Source organism: Bubalus bubalis, chromosome 24, assembly GCF_019923935.1.
Source record: "Bubalus bubalis isolate 160015118507 breed Murrah chromosome 24, NDDB_SH_1, whole genome shotgun sequence".
In the NCBI taxonomy this organism is placed as follows: domain Eukaryota; kingdom Metazoa; phylum Chordata; class Mammalia; order Artiodactyla; family Bovidae; genus Bubalus; species Bubalus bubalis.
In genome coordinates, this window is record NC_059180.1 from 35694351 (window position 1) to 35711812 (window position 17462).

Here is a 17462-nt window from a genome sequence, read left to right on the forward strand (position 1 = left end):
CCGTGTGGTTTTAAGACCATCTCTTCTCCATGCAGTTTTAGGGTTATTCAAATTTGTCAAGTCTACAGCCTTTATGTCTCAAAAAATAAAAATTAGAAGCCTAAAAAAAAAAAAAAGGGAAAGACCTTTTTTTTTTTTTTAATAAATCTGAAACTCTTGGCTCTAAATCAACAAAATAATCCCATGAAATGAATAGAAATAAACACCCATTGATTGCTAATGCAAACAGGTCAAGTAACATTTTTATATCCCCTCCCTCACCCTTCAAATGACATAAGTACTTCTGAAACTGTCAGCTTTCTGGACTGCTTTACTAACCCCAAACAGAAATGTGTATACATATGGTAAAGTTCTAAGACATTAGAAAATTCAAAACCTCCTTTAATAGAATAGTATTTACAGTAACACTCTAGGTACTTCTTTTACTGATCAATAACAAATGCACTCTTTTCTGCACCACTGGTATATTTTGCTTTAATATTTCAGCCTCAAAAAAAAAACAAAAAAAAAACAAAAAAAAAACAACCCCCTACACATCACATTGTCAAAATCCATCCTTTTTCTTCACTGACACTGTTCCTAAGAAGACTACAGAAATTATGACACATTATTTTTAAAACCCCTAAAAATATTTGTACATCTTGTTCAGAAATATACACCAACCGTTTGAAATCATTCCAGTGTAAATCTGCCCAGCTCTTTCTGGTCTTCACAGTATAAACAGGGTAAAATAATGCAATGTGCCAAGATTGCTCTTTGTGTTAGGTAATCTTTACATAAAGGAAAATATTGGTGTTAAACTTAGCTGGAGTGGTAGGACAGTCAGTCTTATTAATAAAACAAACAATTACAAATCTCAGCTGCTCATAACCAACTTGTTAACTCTCAATTCCTCACTAGGTCATGAAAAAAATCTCCGAAACTCAGGGTTTTGGAGAGCTGTTTCAGTTTCAGAGAGCTGTTACCCAGGGTTCCAACAAGGGAGAACTTTCCAATATTATGATGGGCTCGTCCATAGAGGATAACAGCTATGGATGTAGTCAAGTTAGATTAGAGATGGTGGTCTGATAGAGGGAAAAAAAAAGAATTCTTCACTTGGGGGATTACACTGAATTACCTATTTCCCGTAGTGAGGATCTGTGATAAGGACAGATCTGAATTATTTGACTAATCTAAGATTATAAGCTTAGGAAGACCCTACTTAGTCCTGCTCATCACTGATGGGATTAGCCACATTTGGTACACAAACATATATGCTGACTCATTTTGAAATAATAGCACTTCAATGGGCAAAAAATAAAATCTGGAGGGTTGGTACCATTTGATGCCTCTGATTTGGCCACTGGGTCTCAGATTCAGTTATACATCAGAAAGAACAGGGGGGCATATGAAACATTCAGATTTCTAAGCCCTGACACATGTTTCTTGGATCAGAATCCCAGAGTGGAGCCCAGAAATCTGTTTGCCGAAAAAGTTACCTATGTGGTCCAGCAATTGGGTTTCCATGACTTCTTCTGTCACTAAGCAGTGTCTGACTCTTTGCAACTCCACGGGCTGCACCATGCCAGGCTCCCCTATCTGTCACCATCTCTCGCAGTTCACTCAAATTCATGTCCATTGAACTGGTAATGCTATCTAAACATCTCATCCTCTGCCGCCCCCTTCTCCTTTGGCCTTCAACCTTTCCCAGCATCAGGGTCTTTTCCAATGAGTCGGTTCTTTGCATCAAGTGGCCAGAGTATTGGGCCTTCAGCTTCAGGGTTAATTTCCCTTAGGATTGACTGGATTGATCTCCTTGCAGTCCAAGGGACTCTCAAGAGTCTTCTCCAGCACCATAGTTGGAAAGCATCAATTCTTCAGTGCTCAGCCTTCTTTATGGTCCAACTCTCACATCTGTACATAACTACTGGAAAAACCATAGCTTTGACTATACAGAATTACATTGCCAGTTTCTACAGAGCAGTTTAGGGAGTGGAGTGGGTTTTTGTGGTGAATATCTATTTGACTTGGTGATTCAGATCTTAAATGTAGGAATCAGCCAAAATCACACAGAAATGTTCTCCTCCTGACCTCTAAGACCAAGGCTCTAGCATCCTGAGCCATGCCATACATTTAATAAATAATTAGGGAAACGAGGACTGTGACTCTATCTGGGACAATTCTCCCACTTGCCTAAGAAAGGAAATTCACAGTCCAATGTGATATACCAATGGAGGATTTGGTGGCATTATTGCTGCTAATGGGTCCTAACAGTCATTGTCAATGCAGTGCTGGGAAGAACTGAACACTCGACCCACTTGAATAACACAATCCCCACAAATAGAGTCAGAATGATTCCAATCTAAATCCTAGGCAAACCACACTGGCCTAAAATCTGCATCTTGTATGTGAGGGAGAGATGAAAGTAGAAGTAGAAATCTCTTCTGAATCCCAAGTTCATAAACGAAAGAGGAATCCTACTCCATTTTCACTTTGCTTTTAAATAAAAATAATATATTGATTCTTTTTTATTCTTATTCTTAATATTTTCTGCTAAACATTTTTTTTTTTTTCTGAATGGTTCAATACATCTCGTTTCAGCCTGCTGAGAAGCCTAGCTGAAATGTGGCAAAGCTGGGTTCATGAAGACCTTGCTGTAGAAACAGTCACCCAAATGCCAAAGGGCAGGTCCTACCTGTCCCATGGGACCATCCTACCTCCACCCAGCCAAGAAGGGATGTGACATCCCTGGATCAGAAGATAGCCAGGTGCTTATCTGGGGAGCCACACCGTGGCCAGGCAGACTGCCACCTGGCCATTTTCAGGCACCCACTCCAGCAGGCACAGGTGCTGGCAACTTTGAAAGTAGGTGGCAACGAAGCTTGTTTCTTTTGCCCTGCCTCTTGGTCAGTGGGCTTCCTTGGTGGCTCAGAATCTGCCTGCAATGTGGAAGACCTGGGTTCGATCCCTGGGTTGGGAAGTTCCCCTGGAGAACGGAATGACTACCCACTCCAGTATTCTTGCTTGGAGAATTCCATGGACAGAGGATACAGTCCATGGGATTGCAGAGTCAGACATGACTGAGTGACTAACACTTTCACTTCATGGTCAGTATTCTGTCTTTGGCAAAATGAAATACTTAGAATATTCTTATAATTACTCTGAATATTTTTTTTTAATCTCAGTTTCAAAAAGAAGCTCCTTTTGGATTTGGCTTGGAGAACACAGGATCTGAGTACGCTGTAAGGAGCACATTTAAAGGTCAAGGATGCAGGGGAGGCTACACTGGGCAGGGAGGAGCCAGTTGGAAGAGTGAGGCTACTTCCCAAGGTTTACCTCAGGCGGTGGTGGTGGGGAGGTGGCTGAGAGAAGGCATAGTCCTGCAGAAGACATCTATGATGTTTGTGCCCTGTGATGGGAAGGCCTGACCCCTAGGCCGATAATGGCAACCCTAACATGGACCAGCCATGACTTACTCATTTTCCCATCTTTTTGTGAAACATACATTCTGGCCTTCCTGTATCCCAGTTATTTTTCTCTTTTAGTCTTGTGGGCTATATTTTTGTAGTAACACACATACAAAATTTAGAGTGCAAATCAAGGCTTTGAAGCACCCAGGATGGATGCTGTACTGACTTTTCATCTTACATGAAAACTCGATTCCTCCAGTTTCTGGTACAGAGAGTTCCTATCACCTAGAAGAGGAGGAGCTGTTGAATAAGGGTCTGAAGACTCAATTTCCTGTGGGACTAAGGGCTTTACAGCACACTTGTTCCCAATCACCTTTCTCCACATAGCCCCTTCTCCCTGGAAAACCATCTTTCTTCCTTCCCTCCCCTGGGGCATGTCTTACTCATCTTTCTCTCCAAGCTGAAATGCCCCTTCTTCCCAGAAGCCCTCCCGGCTTTCAACAAGATGGGTCTGCCTGCTTGGAGTCTCAGCAGCCTCTCATTCACCAGGGAACATAGCAAACTGTATCATACTTGTTTGTCTTAAGGATCTGTCTCTCAGATACTTAGGGAAGTCTGAGGACAGGAAGCACTTCTGTCTATCTCACATCCGATTCACTAGCCTGGTACCGGAGTGAAACCAAGTCTGTGTTTCTTGTCTTAGTCGCCAAGTCCTGTCTGATGCTTCTGCAACCCCATGGACTGTAGCCCGCCAGGCTCCTCTGTCCTTGGGGTTTCCCAGGCAAGGATACTGGGAATGGGTTGCCATTCCCTTCTCCAGGCAATCTTTCTGACCCAGGGATCAAACCCTCGACTCTTGCATTGGCAGGAGGATTCTTTACCACTGGGCCACAAGGGAAGCCCAAGCCAGTACTATAGATACCACTGAATCAAAGAGCAGACTGCACATTTCCCAGGTCTATGAAGACACAGCCATCTCTGTCTATCCCCCCAGATAAAATGTTTCAGAGGTAAACACAATGTTTTAAAATCTCCTAAAAGGAAGCTTGAATGGTAGGATCTCTCATCCCCCGAAATGCCAGCTTATTGCATTTTCAAAGTCTGGCCAGATCCTTTTAAAATGTGATTTCCTTGCTTACTTGCTATCCATATACACATGAACTTGTACATTATATATTCTCAGGATAATATAGATATTGCCTGTGTATGGACAGGTGTACATGCACGCATGCACACAAACACAAACACACACACACACCAACCACCCCCAGAACACACAGCCATTCTCACTCTGCATTGAGTGACTGTCCCGGGGAAGCTCCCCAAAGACAATGGCCCGAAGGTGAGCTCCTAGCTCATAAGGGCTCTCCCATTTCCTGGCTGCTTCTCCACCATCAAATGATGAAAATGAGGTCATTCCGACGGTGGAGGCTTCTCGACCATTGAAATGGAAATGTCTCTTTCCATACGACTTTTCCCATTGAGGATAACATCAAGTCCTGGACAAGGGCATGGCAACCCACTCCAGTATTCTTGCCTGGAGAATTCCACAGACAGAGAAATCTGGCAGGCTACAGTCCAGGGGGGTCACAAAGAGCTCGAGATGATTGAGTGACTTAACACTTCCCCTTTCAATTATGAAAGATATTCCTGTGTGGGCTGCTACCTTCATTCCGCAGTTCCCAGTTGCAGTGTCTCCAGGACACTCCAGTGGTACCAGTCAGCTCCGACACCTGCAAGACTGGTTCTTTCCGCAAACCCACTGAGAGAGGCTATTTTTAATGTTTCTTCATGAAAAAAAAAAAAAAAAAAAGCAGCTTCACAAAATCAGTCTCTGGATGTGGCAAACTTAAATGGTCTTATTCCTAAAGACCCAGAGACAGGCTCATCACAGGAATGACGGAAGAAATCTTAAAAATAGCATCACCATTGTACTTTCAGAATAACAAATGATATTCTTCTAATGTCCTCAAACAACTCTGGGAAAAAAAATTAAAGAGTTTCCTCCAACTGGCAAGTCACAAAACAAAATATATGTGAAATATGAATTTAGAAAAGAAAACTTTAAAGGCAGTAGTGCTTTGGACTCAGGATTAAAAGAAAGTTGGCCAACTTTCCATGTCCTCTTCTACAATTTCACCCAGAATACACCTGTCATAAGTGAAAACGATCGGGCACGTTTTTCTCTTAATGTACGTAGCTTTGTACATGTAGAAAAAGTCCCTGTAATGGTTTTTCATAACAGAGCAGAAAAAGAGTTAGCTTATTTTCCCCCAGCCTGGAGGTCAAACTACTGACATATTATAAGGATTACTGTAAATATCCGAAATTAGAGCAGAAAGACAAGGCCCTTAAAGTAGCAGAACTTCAGAGACTAATGAATTGATTTTTTTTCTTTTTTTCTACTCATCCAGCATATCACAACACCATTTTGGCTGTGGCAAAGAGAATACTGGCATTTTCTTTCCTCAATTCAATCAGCATTCTCCTATTCAGTTAATACAATTCAGTTACCATTAAGTCAGTTAACACAAAACCTATGCAGGCTGTCCAAGGAATCATAAATGATTGTTTTGTGGGGAGGTGGTGGTTCCTATACCCAGAAGACTGGCTTTTGCACCCCCGCCCTTAGGTAAAACCCATTCTTCTTTATTATACCACATGACGTATGAAACCTTAGCGTCCTGACCAGGAATGAAACCCGCAGCCCCTGCAGTGGAAGTGCAGAGTCGTAACCACTGGACCGCCTGGGAAGTCCCAAAACGTGTTCCTCTAAGTAACACTTCTGGATACTGGCTTGTCCCAAACAGTCTCTGTAAGGAAAGCTCTGGGGCTAAACCTGCGATCTCTCTGTGTTTGGGAATGAATTTCTCTCCATTTTTTCTTTCACAGTCTGGGGAAGTGAGAAGGAAGCTGAACGTTCCTAGGGGACCAGAAGCCAGGCGGAGTTACTGGCTGTGTTCACTTCCTAGGCTCTGATGTCAATATCCAAGTCTTTGGCAGCACCCTTGTGGCTCAGCCGGTAAAGAATCCACCTGCAATGCGGGAGACCTGGGTTCGATCCCTGGGTTGGGAAGATTCCCTGGGGAAGAGAAAGGCTAACCACTCCAGCATTCAGGCCTGGAGAATTCCATGGACTGTATAGTCCATGGGGTTGCAAAGAGTCGGACACAACTGAGTGACTTTCACTTCTTTTCACCTTCCTCACAGCATCTGCTGCTCTGCCCGGAGCACCACTTTGGTCCAGGGAGAGTATGATGGCTCCTGCGTTTTCCGTGAGTGCAAATAAAAAGAGGACACTTGAGCCACCATGAAATCCAATGGGCAAAGGGGTAGTCTGCATTCAAATGAAGCCTGGGCGTGTGTTGAGAATAAGGAGACACAGGATGTGTAACTTTAACCATAGCCTGGGAGGCTTGTTACAACACAGATTGCTGGGCCCCAATATCAGAGGATCTGATTCAATAGGTCTGGGTTGGACCCTGAGACTCTGCATTTCTGCTAAATTTCCAGATGTTGCTGCTGGTGTGAGCACTGGTCTTAGATGATCACTGACATAGAAGATGCTTCAGAAGAGTTTGGCGGCTTTTTTTTTTTTTTCCTATCAATATGTTTGCATTTTTTAGATGCTGGAGTTCACCCATATAGCTTCTGATTTAAAAAAAAAAAATTTTTTTAAATGTGGACCATTCTTAAAGTCTTTATTGAATTTGCTACAATATTGCTTCTGTTTTATGCTTTGTTTTTTCTTGGCCATGAGGCACGGTGGCATCTTAGTTCCCTGATCGGGGATCAAACCCCACACCCCCTGCCTTGGAAGGTGAAGTCTTAACCACTGGACCACCAAGGAAATCCCTAACCTCTGATTTTTACTAACACTGTTACTTGTAAGAAAAATCTACTTAAAAATTGGTTTCCTAGGAAAAGCTAACTCAGAGCAATGGCAAATTGCAAAATGGGGTTGGGTACACAGGCTAATGGATTAAATTTCATTCAAAAGGTTGGTGTATATGAGATTTTCTCCCCTACAACCCAGGAAAATAACTGCACTTTATTAATACAGAATAATCACATATTTACCTGCTCATGAGACTATGAACTCACTTTTTAATATAAAGAACATAATTATCACTGAAAAACAAAAATGTAGCAACAACATTATTTTTTTAAGCATGGGTAGTTTTCCTCTGGAAACTTGATATATAGACATCTATAAAACAGCAATTTTCAAATACCCCCTTATACATTTTAAATTGAATCCAGTGTATTCCCCACCATTTTGGAAACGGGGGTGGGGTGGGGGGGATGGTCCCTAAAGGAATTCCCATGGAAGTGTATTTTCACAACGTGCTGATTAAAGCAGTGCAGTTGTTTCCCCGTATTTATAACAAGCATTTCAAAATAAAGCTAAACAATTCTAAAGTGAATTAAGTTGCTTACCTTTGAGCCTCGCTCATTAAAAATAATTTCAACATCTAAGATTTTACCAAATTGCTGCAAAAAAATAGAAATAGTTTATAAGCAAGAAGAGAAACAGAGTCAATCAGATTATGCATGGGTAATTGTTCCCCAAGTCAAAATTTTTCTCTCTTTTAATATCGAGGCTATTCATTTGATGTTTTCCTATCATTAAATGATGCACTTGAACCAAGAGAAAATACAACTGCATGTATTACTTCCATATTGTGGCATAACCCATCATATGAGATACTGTAATTAGGGACCCAGTACCAAGTATGTAAGCAAGAGGTTAATTCTAGTTTTCTTTCTTGATGTATGATTGATTGCTTTCCAAGGCACTGAGCAGCAAACATTAAAAACAGCTAATATATACAACAGTCCTTCTAGGCTGTGTCACTAGCCACTGGATGAAGCATCCTTAGTGAAGTGGGATTTTGATAACTTAAAATATCCAGCTAAAATCAGACATTTAGGATTTTGGACCTTGGCTTCATAAAAGCCAGGAGTAGCCAGGCCATATAAGAGAAGTAAAGGTAAAAGGAATATCCATTACACAGACACCCTTTACAAGCAAGAAATCACTGTAGCTGTCTGTCCTCAGGTTGAAACGTCCTTCTTGCAAGATGATTCTCCATATTGTTAAACAAACATATAGATTTTAGACAATTAGCATGAATAGGCTTTCTGAACAATGCAGGAAACTCAACGTATTCAAACCTAGAAACAACATTTCAGACGACAAAGTTTCCCCAATAAACTACAGCTGTTCCATCAGATTTCAGGTTTTTCAGGATAAGTATACCCTACACAATGGTACTTTAATTGACGGCTCAGCCAGTAAAGAATATTTCTGCAAGGCAGGGGGCAGACCCAAGTTCAATTCCTGGGTTGGGAAGATTCCCTGGAGAAGGAAATGGCAACCCAGTCCAGTATTCTTGCCTGGGAAATCCTGTGGACAGAGGAACCTGGCAGGCTATAGTTATGGGGTCGCAAGAGTTGGATATAACTTAGAGACTAAACCACCACCACCGCACAATGTTTGGGTCATACTTAAATTTACTAAAATATTTGCTATCTGAAATCACATGCAACTGCTGTGTTTTATATTTTGTAACTTAATACAACTGCTGCTGCTGCTGCTAAGTCGCTTCAGTCGTGTCCGACTCTGTGTGACCCCAGAGACGGCAGCCCACCAGGCTCCCCTGTCCCTGGGATTCTCCAGGCAAGAACACTGGAGTGGGTTGCCATTTCCTTCTCCAACTAGTGACTGACTATTTCCTGTAGTCCTCCTGACAAATACACATCAAGAAATCTGTGATTCATACTTAAAAAAAAAAATGAGAACAAGGGCCCTGAACCAGAAGCATCTGATAATCCAAAATCCTGTCCCCTGAAGCTGGAATTCTTTCCGTTTTCTTAGATTGCATGAAGTTGAGTGGGCATTTTCTGAGTGTGGTGTGTTCTACATAAAGGTAGGTAAGAAAGGGTGGCATAAAAGTAAGTGACAAGGCCCAGGGGAAAATCAGATAGAAATTTTACCCTGATGCAGAATTAAGAGCAAATGCCTGTTTTAGGGATTAAAATACATGTAAAGAACTACAGAAAGTAATATTTCCAGGCTCTTTTTCCCTGATTTGGAACTTTCCTTAAAAAGCAGAGACATCACTTTGCCGACAAAGGTCCATATAGTCAAAGCTATATAGCTAGATAGCATCGCCAGCTCAGTGGACATGAATTTGAGCACGCTCTGAGAGACAGTGAAGAACAGGGGTGCCTGGCATGCTGCAGTCCATGGGGTCGCAAAGAGCTGGACTCAACTGAGCAACTGAACAACAACAGCAAAGTTTTTGCTTTTTGCTTTTGCAGCCTGGGTATTTTTATTACATCTTTTATTACCCTAGGAAATGCTGTATTCTGTCTCTCTCCCCTGGGTGGGAAGCCTTAAGCAGCTTCTGTGTCGCAGAGGACAGGGTGATGGGGTGGGAGGGGCAGGAGAGGAAGGGAACAAGCAATTAGAATCCAGAGAACTGGGGGCAGCTTGCCTGACCGATGTGCCCCACTCAGAGGATACTGAGAGACCCAGACTATAAGCGCCAAGAAGATCTTACTGAGATTAAAAAAAAAAAAAGAAGAATATATAGATACTATCCTCTGGAACATACAAATAAATCTATGTTCCCTCGGAAAGAGAAAAACGCAGACTCCAGTTGAATATAAATAGCTTAAAACCTTGAAATGAAAGTAGTTCTGACTATGAGAAAAAGAAATCCAAAGCTTAAGTCATCCTGGGCCACAGAAAGGTGCCCATCCCTCAGGATATGTACTCAGCCTGGGGATTACAGACCTGAATTTTTCTTACTGAGCTTCTTATTGTGCTTCTCGACTTCAGGGAGAAGGAGAGAAAGAAACCAAGAAGAGAAGGCTCAACCAGGAGAGAAGACAGAAGGCCTCCATGCCTAGCATGCCCTATGGACATACCAGGAAACACACAACTCCCTCACCCTGCGATCAGTGGACACTTAGGAATTCTTTTGGTGAAGACAAGATGGTTCTATTGCTTTTTCCATGCCCTAGATTTGGGCAGAGAAAACTGTTAAAAAGAGAAGATGATTTTCAGATTTGAGAAACGCGAGATTTGCGTTTAAAGGTGAAGTGAGTTCCATGGTTAAAAAAAAAAAAATCCTCTAGCTTTCTGATTCTCTCAGAAGCCATCATTCTGCTATAAGCCCCCTAGGATATTCAGTTCCACACAGATGCTACCATGTATATTTCAGGCCTAAGAGACAGGAAGCACACATATTTATGGGTAGAGAAACTTGGAAAGGACTTCCTCTAAAACCAACAAGCAAATGTTATCCATGGAACCTTCTCTAAGCAGTCAATATAAACGCACTTCCTTTAAAATAAGATCTGGTTGAAGAGATCGCTTGGTCTCAGGTGGTGATGGGCGAACTGTGACTTTCTCTGGAATGAGGAGTCCTGCATCAAACAGTTAACATCTTCCATTTGTTGGAGGTTATAGTTCTGCTGATGAGCTCAAAGATACTGCTATGTGTACCCCTTATGAGGAAACCAGGGCCTGCCCCAAGGCTGTACTACTGTTTCTTGACTGCTCCTCCCTTTTCTCAGCCTCGCCTCCCTTCCCTGATGAGCAACTGTTTGAACCTGCCCATCGGAGAAGGGGACACAGAAACACTTTTGTGGTTAGAAACCTCATGGGGTCCTGATTGGTTTCCACCATGCTCCTTACAGATGGGAAATATCCACCTCATAACTATATTAAGTCAACGCCAGTAAACGGGGATTGGGAATACATGGATGAGTGGGACAAATATGAGAAAGAAAGAAAGAAAGAAAAAAGATCTGATTGAGATACACGTGTGCTCAATTGCTCAGTTGTGTCTGATTCTTTGCGACCCCATGGACTGTAGCCCACCTGCCTCCTCTGTCCATGGAGTTCTCCAGGCAAGATTCCTGGACTGGGCTGTCATGCCCGACTCCAAGAGATCTTTCTGATTCAGGGATTGAACCCCAGTCTCCTGTGTCTCCTGTGCTGGCAGGCAGATTCTTTAACACTGAGCCACCCGGGAAGCTGCCGGTTGAGACAGCACCAATCAAAGCGTAATCTTCGCATGTCTCATTCCCTAAATGGAGCAATGGCACCACATGCCCTGAAATGGTCTCCAGTGTTTGTTTCTCTGGCAGTTGCCATGGGGTGGAAGTTTCTCAAAGCCAGTGAAACAAGCCATAAGAAGAATGCTGATGTAAGTCCCTTTCTAAGGCAGTTGTGTACTATATTTATAGTATCAACAGTTTAATTGGGAAGTTTGGTACTAATGATGTAAACACAGCTGGCACATTTTCAAGTTAAATAGACACGACTCATTCGCAGACATAACCAGGATCTATTTGCCCAACACCGGCATTCAGCCGTGTTCAACAAAGTCTCACTTTCCACTGGAGGGGTCTCGACAGATGCGACAAGGTTAAAATCCTGGAGCTCATAGGCACACACTTGGGCTGAGAGGTACCGCCCATGTTTAGACCGGCTCAGATCAAATAATATTTCTCTGAAAACCTCTGAAAGGTGTTCAATGGATACAGTATAAAACAGGAAAGTAAGCTTAGTTCACAGAATGTGCATGGAAGCTAAGAAAAGGCAACATCCTAGTTTTCTTAGGGCTGTCTTCACGTTTTGGATGTGGGAACAGGAGGAGGCACCCTGCCATGTCTGAAAATATCTCTGCTTTGTCATTTAAAAAGTCATCGTGAAAGCCCCTTCTTCTTCTACTTTTAATGAAAGTTTCTTCTGCATGTTCTGAAAGCCACATAATCTGTCTTTGGTGACAATAGAGGCTTCAGTGGGTCATATTCATGCCCAGAAGGCCTGTATTTTGATAAGAAAAGCATGGTTGTCACATGGACAAGCATGAGGTAAAATCTGGACCCAGTACTCCCTGAGTAGCTGTTACTGAAGACAACTCTAGGATACAATGGCTTGTCTCAGTGGTCTACATCTAGAACTGCCTCTGTGTACAAGCATGCATGTTCAATCGCTTCAATCATGTCTGACTCTTTGTGACCCCATGGACTATAGCCCTCCAGGCTCCTCTTGTCCATGGGATTCTCCAGGCAAGAATACTGGAATGGGTTGCCACACCCTCCTCCAGGGGATCTTCCTAACCCAGGGATCGAACTCGCATCTCCTATGTCTCCTGCATTGCCAGCAGATTCTTGACCCACTGAGCTACCTGGGAAGCCCATAACTATCTCTCTCACTTCACAAATATTAGGTTCAACTGAGCTTTTTATTCAAGACCAAGACGTTGTGACTAATTTGATGGCAATCCATACAATGTTTGCATGGGCCCATGGAGAATTCAAATGGAAAGGAAACACATGCTCTTTTGCGACCTCTGACATGTTCAAGAAGAAGGTAGCAGGGCCAGAATCCACATTCTTTCCACTGAAACCTCCAGCACCAAGGCCCCTGATAACATAAGAGATCCATTCATTGACATGCCAATTGATCTTTTCAAAAAGACTCTGGATTCTGGACTTCCCTGGCGGTCCAGTGGTTAAGAATCTGCCTGCCAATGCAGGGGACATGGGTTTGATCCCTAATCAGGGAAGACCTCAGATGCCAGGGGGCAACTAAGCCCACGTGCCACAGCTACTGAAGCCCACACGCCCTACAGCCTGTGCTCTGCAACAGGAGAGGCCACCACAAGGAGATACCTTTGCACCATGACATAGAATAGCCCCTGGTTGCCACAGCTGGAGAAAGCCCACGTGCAGCCATGAAGACCTAGAGTAGCCAAAAATAAATAATGAAAAATGCTCTGGCCTCTGCTTTGGATGTAGTGGCCACAAAATTTTTGACCAAGGGATGTCCCATCTGAAAGGGAAACCCTAGGAAATCTATGATCTGGATGGTTTCATGCCAAATACCGCAACACATTCATCATAAAGGATACAAAGTGAATTGTGGAAGAAGGGAAACGAGGATTGTGACAAGGAGGCACCAAAGCCACAGTTTAAAAGGAAATGTTGAGGCACCTGCAGTAACCGACAGGCGTGTAGGGTTTGCAAACATCATGGCTGAATGATGCATGGATACAGAACCTGTTTCAAGCACTGCCGGGTGTCAGGGACTTTGGGAAAGAAAGTCTCTTTACTCTTGTGCTGTGGTTTTAGCTTGCAGTCCCCACAGCCATACTGAACAAAAGAGACCAAGAAGAAAAATGCAAAAAATCTTTGTGAGAGTTTTCCTCTGCTGTCTCTCCCTTTGTAGCCCCTGCTACAAGGAACCGGGGCAAAATACGGCAAGAAAAGGAGAGATGACATCTCACATCCCAGTGATGTGGAAAACAGCTGATTGGGATTAAAATGCAACTTCTTAGAGTAACTGTGACCTGAAACAGGAAACCACGCTTAATTCTCTCAGCTGGAGTGCAGAGCCAGTCAGAATGTTACAGATGACTTTTCACGTGATTCATGTCAGTAAATGTAGCACACAACCAGAGTGGGGTGGCCACCACTGACGTCTGCCCAGGAAGAATAGATTCTGCAGGATTAAAATTCCATGTCTTCAGAATGGTGGTTGTAAACCAAGAAGGCCTCAGAGTTATCGCAGAGTCCAGGAATTTGTAGCTGCTGGATGATTTTTACAGACGTGTGTGCGCAGAAGCATGCTCAATCATGTCTGACTCTTTGCGACCCTGTGGACTGTAGCCTACCAGGCTTCTCTGTTCATGGAATTTTCCCGGCAAGAATACTGGAGTGGATGGTCACAAAGCCCACCAAAAAATCTTGCATACTTTTAAAAATGGACACAGAGGCAGCTTGTGATGAACTGAATTAATTTCAGGATGACTGACTCTGTGCTGCATTTTCTGAATGGATAGATGGATCCTAAGTGTCTCTATCATCTTGTCAAATTGACATCTTGTCAGTTGCTTGAAAATTCTGACTTTTACAAACAGTAGCTCTGAAACTAGTAGATTCTGATCAAGGATTGACAATTGGTAGCACAACCATTCTTTTGGCAAGACTTTGCTCTCTACACCTCTCCTGTACCGCCCAGTAAGAACAGACAGGTTGAAATATTCATGCAAGGAGGTTCCGTTTTTGGCATCTAGCTCTGAATATTTTGAATACCTTTGCAGTGGAGCCCTCTGGTCACTTTCAAGATAATCAAGAAGACCAGAGAGCACACAGCCATCCTCAGGGGTGGGAGTTGGGGTCTACTGCAATGAGTGACACCTGAAAAGAGCACAGGATGGTCATTAAGAGGACCAAATTCCAAGTCAACATCCCAGTGACACTTGATGAGTTAAGACAGATTGAAGAGCAAGATGGCTTTCGAACCAGACCTGACAAAAGCGATCTAATTCCTCAGGCTGCCCATCATTCAAACCTGGTCTCCTCACTTCACACACACTTAACCTCGACTTTAACTCTGAATGCTCTGCACTTTTCAAAGACATCGTTGACCTGAAATTGCCCGAGGGTATCTCTGCTCTGCAAGAGTTAGAGGCTCAACTCAAGGTTATTACCAAATGAGAGAGATAAAAGAGCACAAGCTGACCTTTTCCACTGAAATGTCAGGATTCAGGCCTGGGTATCTTAGCTATGACACTTTGTTGGCTTTTGTGTCCAATGCATACTTGATAAACATCATGCATGCTAAAGAAAACATGTGCGTTCACCCCACCATTGCGGAATGATGACACAGAGCTGGTGTTTTCATACAGAGAATGAGCTCTACCTGGCCCAGACCTAGACTTGGGAAGTTGAGCCTCTTCTTATTCCTTTTGTCATCTCTGCACCCATCCAAAAGCTCTTAGAAGGGGACTCTCTGGGCAGCCAAGTCGAATGTTAAGAATGTAGTTTTGTTCATTGAATCCACAGACATTTCCCACCAATGCTGGGCTGACATAGACAAAGGGAATGTGACTGTATTTGCAAAAAATGAATGATATCCAAGCTGTCATAGCTTTGTCCTTTGGTGGAACTGAGCCCAAAGCGATGGCAAGCTCATCCCTTCCCAAGGTGGATGGTGCAAAGGTCATTCCAAAAGAGAATCAGGGTCACAATGTCCCCCGAGCAAGCGACTCTATCATTTCTTCTCTCTGGGTTGGTGGTGGCTTCTGTCTTGCTCCCTGTTCCGTGATGGTACTTGGGCAAGACTGTAATCTGTGGCATATAATCTTATAAGTTAAATCTCTGAATCCTCACCACAGATTCCAGAAGAACATATATGGCAGGATACAAGTCAGACTCTGAAATCTGCAGTGGTTTTGTTTTAATGAGGCATTATGCAGAACTAATTATTCTCTACAATCACCTCTGAGATATAGATGCTCAGTACCTGGGAAAGAGCAAGGTCTGCAGAAATATGTTATGATATTATCTTCCCAATAATTTGGCAACCACCATAGCGAGAAAAACCAAGATGACCCATAACCATGTTAGCTGTCACATGGGTCCCCAGGCTCTTGACAGGGGATCAGCAATGAGCTTGTTTCAAGCACCTGGGAGCCTATTTTCCATTCGACATTCAAGTTACTAACTTGAAGAAGTACCATTGGTCCAAGTGCAAACATGGCGAACATAGCAGAAAAGTTTATACTAAAATCATGGAGATCCTGGCCAAAGAATACCCACAGATAGGATCTAAAATGCCTTCCCTCCACCCCTGCTCACTTTGTATTATGAATACCAAGAAATTACATGAGGAGGGGAGGACTCTGGGGACCCCGGAGCGGCCACTGCAGAGGAGAAGAAAGGCAGTACTTACCCCAAACATTTGTCGGAGGTCCGGATCCCGGAACCGGAAGGGGATGTTGGAGACATGCAGCCTCTTGGGCTGGGACTTGTTTTCCGTGTTTTCAGAAGGCTGTGTCTGGGGCTGGCCATCCGTGGGTGCCGCGTCATCTGTCTGCTAAAAGAATAAGAGCAAAGCAAAGAGGCTCAGAGTGGACCTGAACGTGCTTTTCATAAAAAAAAAATACATATATATATATATATATATAGGCATATAGTAGCTTTAGTGTTGTGTTAGTTTCCGCTGTACAACAAACTGAATCAGTTATACATATACATATATCCCCACTTTTTAGGATTTCCTTCCCATTTAGGTCACCACAGAGCGCTGAGTAGAGTTCCCTGAGCTATACAGTAGGTTCCCATTAGTTATCTAGGTTATGCATAGCATCAATAGTGTATTACAATACAGAGCATCAATAGTGCATATATGTCAATTCCAATCTCCCAGTTCACCCCACGCCCACACCATCCCCCCTTGGTATCCATACAATTTGTTCTCTACCTCTGTGTCCCTATTCCTGCTTTGCAGACAGGTTCATCTATACCATTTGTTCTAGATTCCACATATATCCAGTGTGCTTTTGCTTCCTCAAAATGGTAGAAAAATGCCAGAACAAAGGAATAATGTAGGAAGAAACTGCTGAATCATTCATTCATCCAGCAAAGATTTATTGAAAGACCACTGAGTGCCCATCACAGATCCAGGATTCAGCCACGAGCAAAGGAGCAGAGATCCTTACTATCATGGATCTAATTCTTACAGGGGAAGAATTAGACAATAAACTCAAGAAATACAGAGCTGGAGGATGGAGATAAGAGGGAGGGGGATAAAGTAAGGGCAAGGACTCGCTGGAACTGGGGGGCAGGGAGTTTCAGTAGGTAATTAGAGAAAGCTTCATCTAGAAAGGAGAATCCTCCTTTCATCCAGGCTGTTCAAAATCTTAAAATATGCCTACCTAATTGCCAAGGCTGTACAGATAAAAACATTAGTATAAAACATTTGAAAAGGCTGTTTGGTATTCTGAAGACCAAGTAACCATCTGATGGACTAAATTTTTTCAAGGTTTTAATTTTTCCTTTCTTGATTTTGCAGACCTGTGCTGTTCATGACAGTTGACCCCATGTGGCTCTTTAAATGGAAATGAATTAAAATTAAATCAAATGGTAAATTCAGTCCCTCCCTCACAGTAGCCACATTTTTGAGTGCTCAGAGGTCACACGTGGCTGTGGCTTTCGTGTTGGACAATGAAGACACAGAGCGCCTATGTTAGAAAGTTATAT

General features: G+C 42.9%; 1 protein-coding gene across 29 annotated transcripts in view; it reads right to left on the bottom strand.

Moving 5' to 3' along the window:
- RBFOX1 (RNA binding fox-1 homolog 1) overlaps positions 1-17462 on the bottom strand; it is a 1703141-nt gene that overhangs the window by 125809 nt on the left and 1559870 nt on the right. For all 29 annotated transcript variants that reach the window (XM_044936027.2, XM_044936024.2, XM_044936025.2 and 26 more), the window contains 2 exons: positions 16153-16296; positions 7830-7883 (listed from right to left, as the gene is read on the bottom strand). In XM_044936027.2, coding sequence (XP_044791962.1) covers positions 7830-7883; positions 16153-16296 — 198 coding nt within the window. The remainder of the gene's footprint in view (positions 1-7829; positions 7884-16152; positions 16297-17462) is intronic.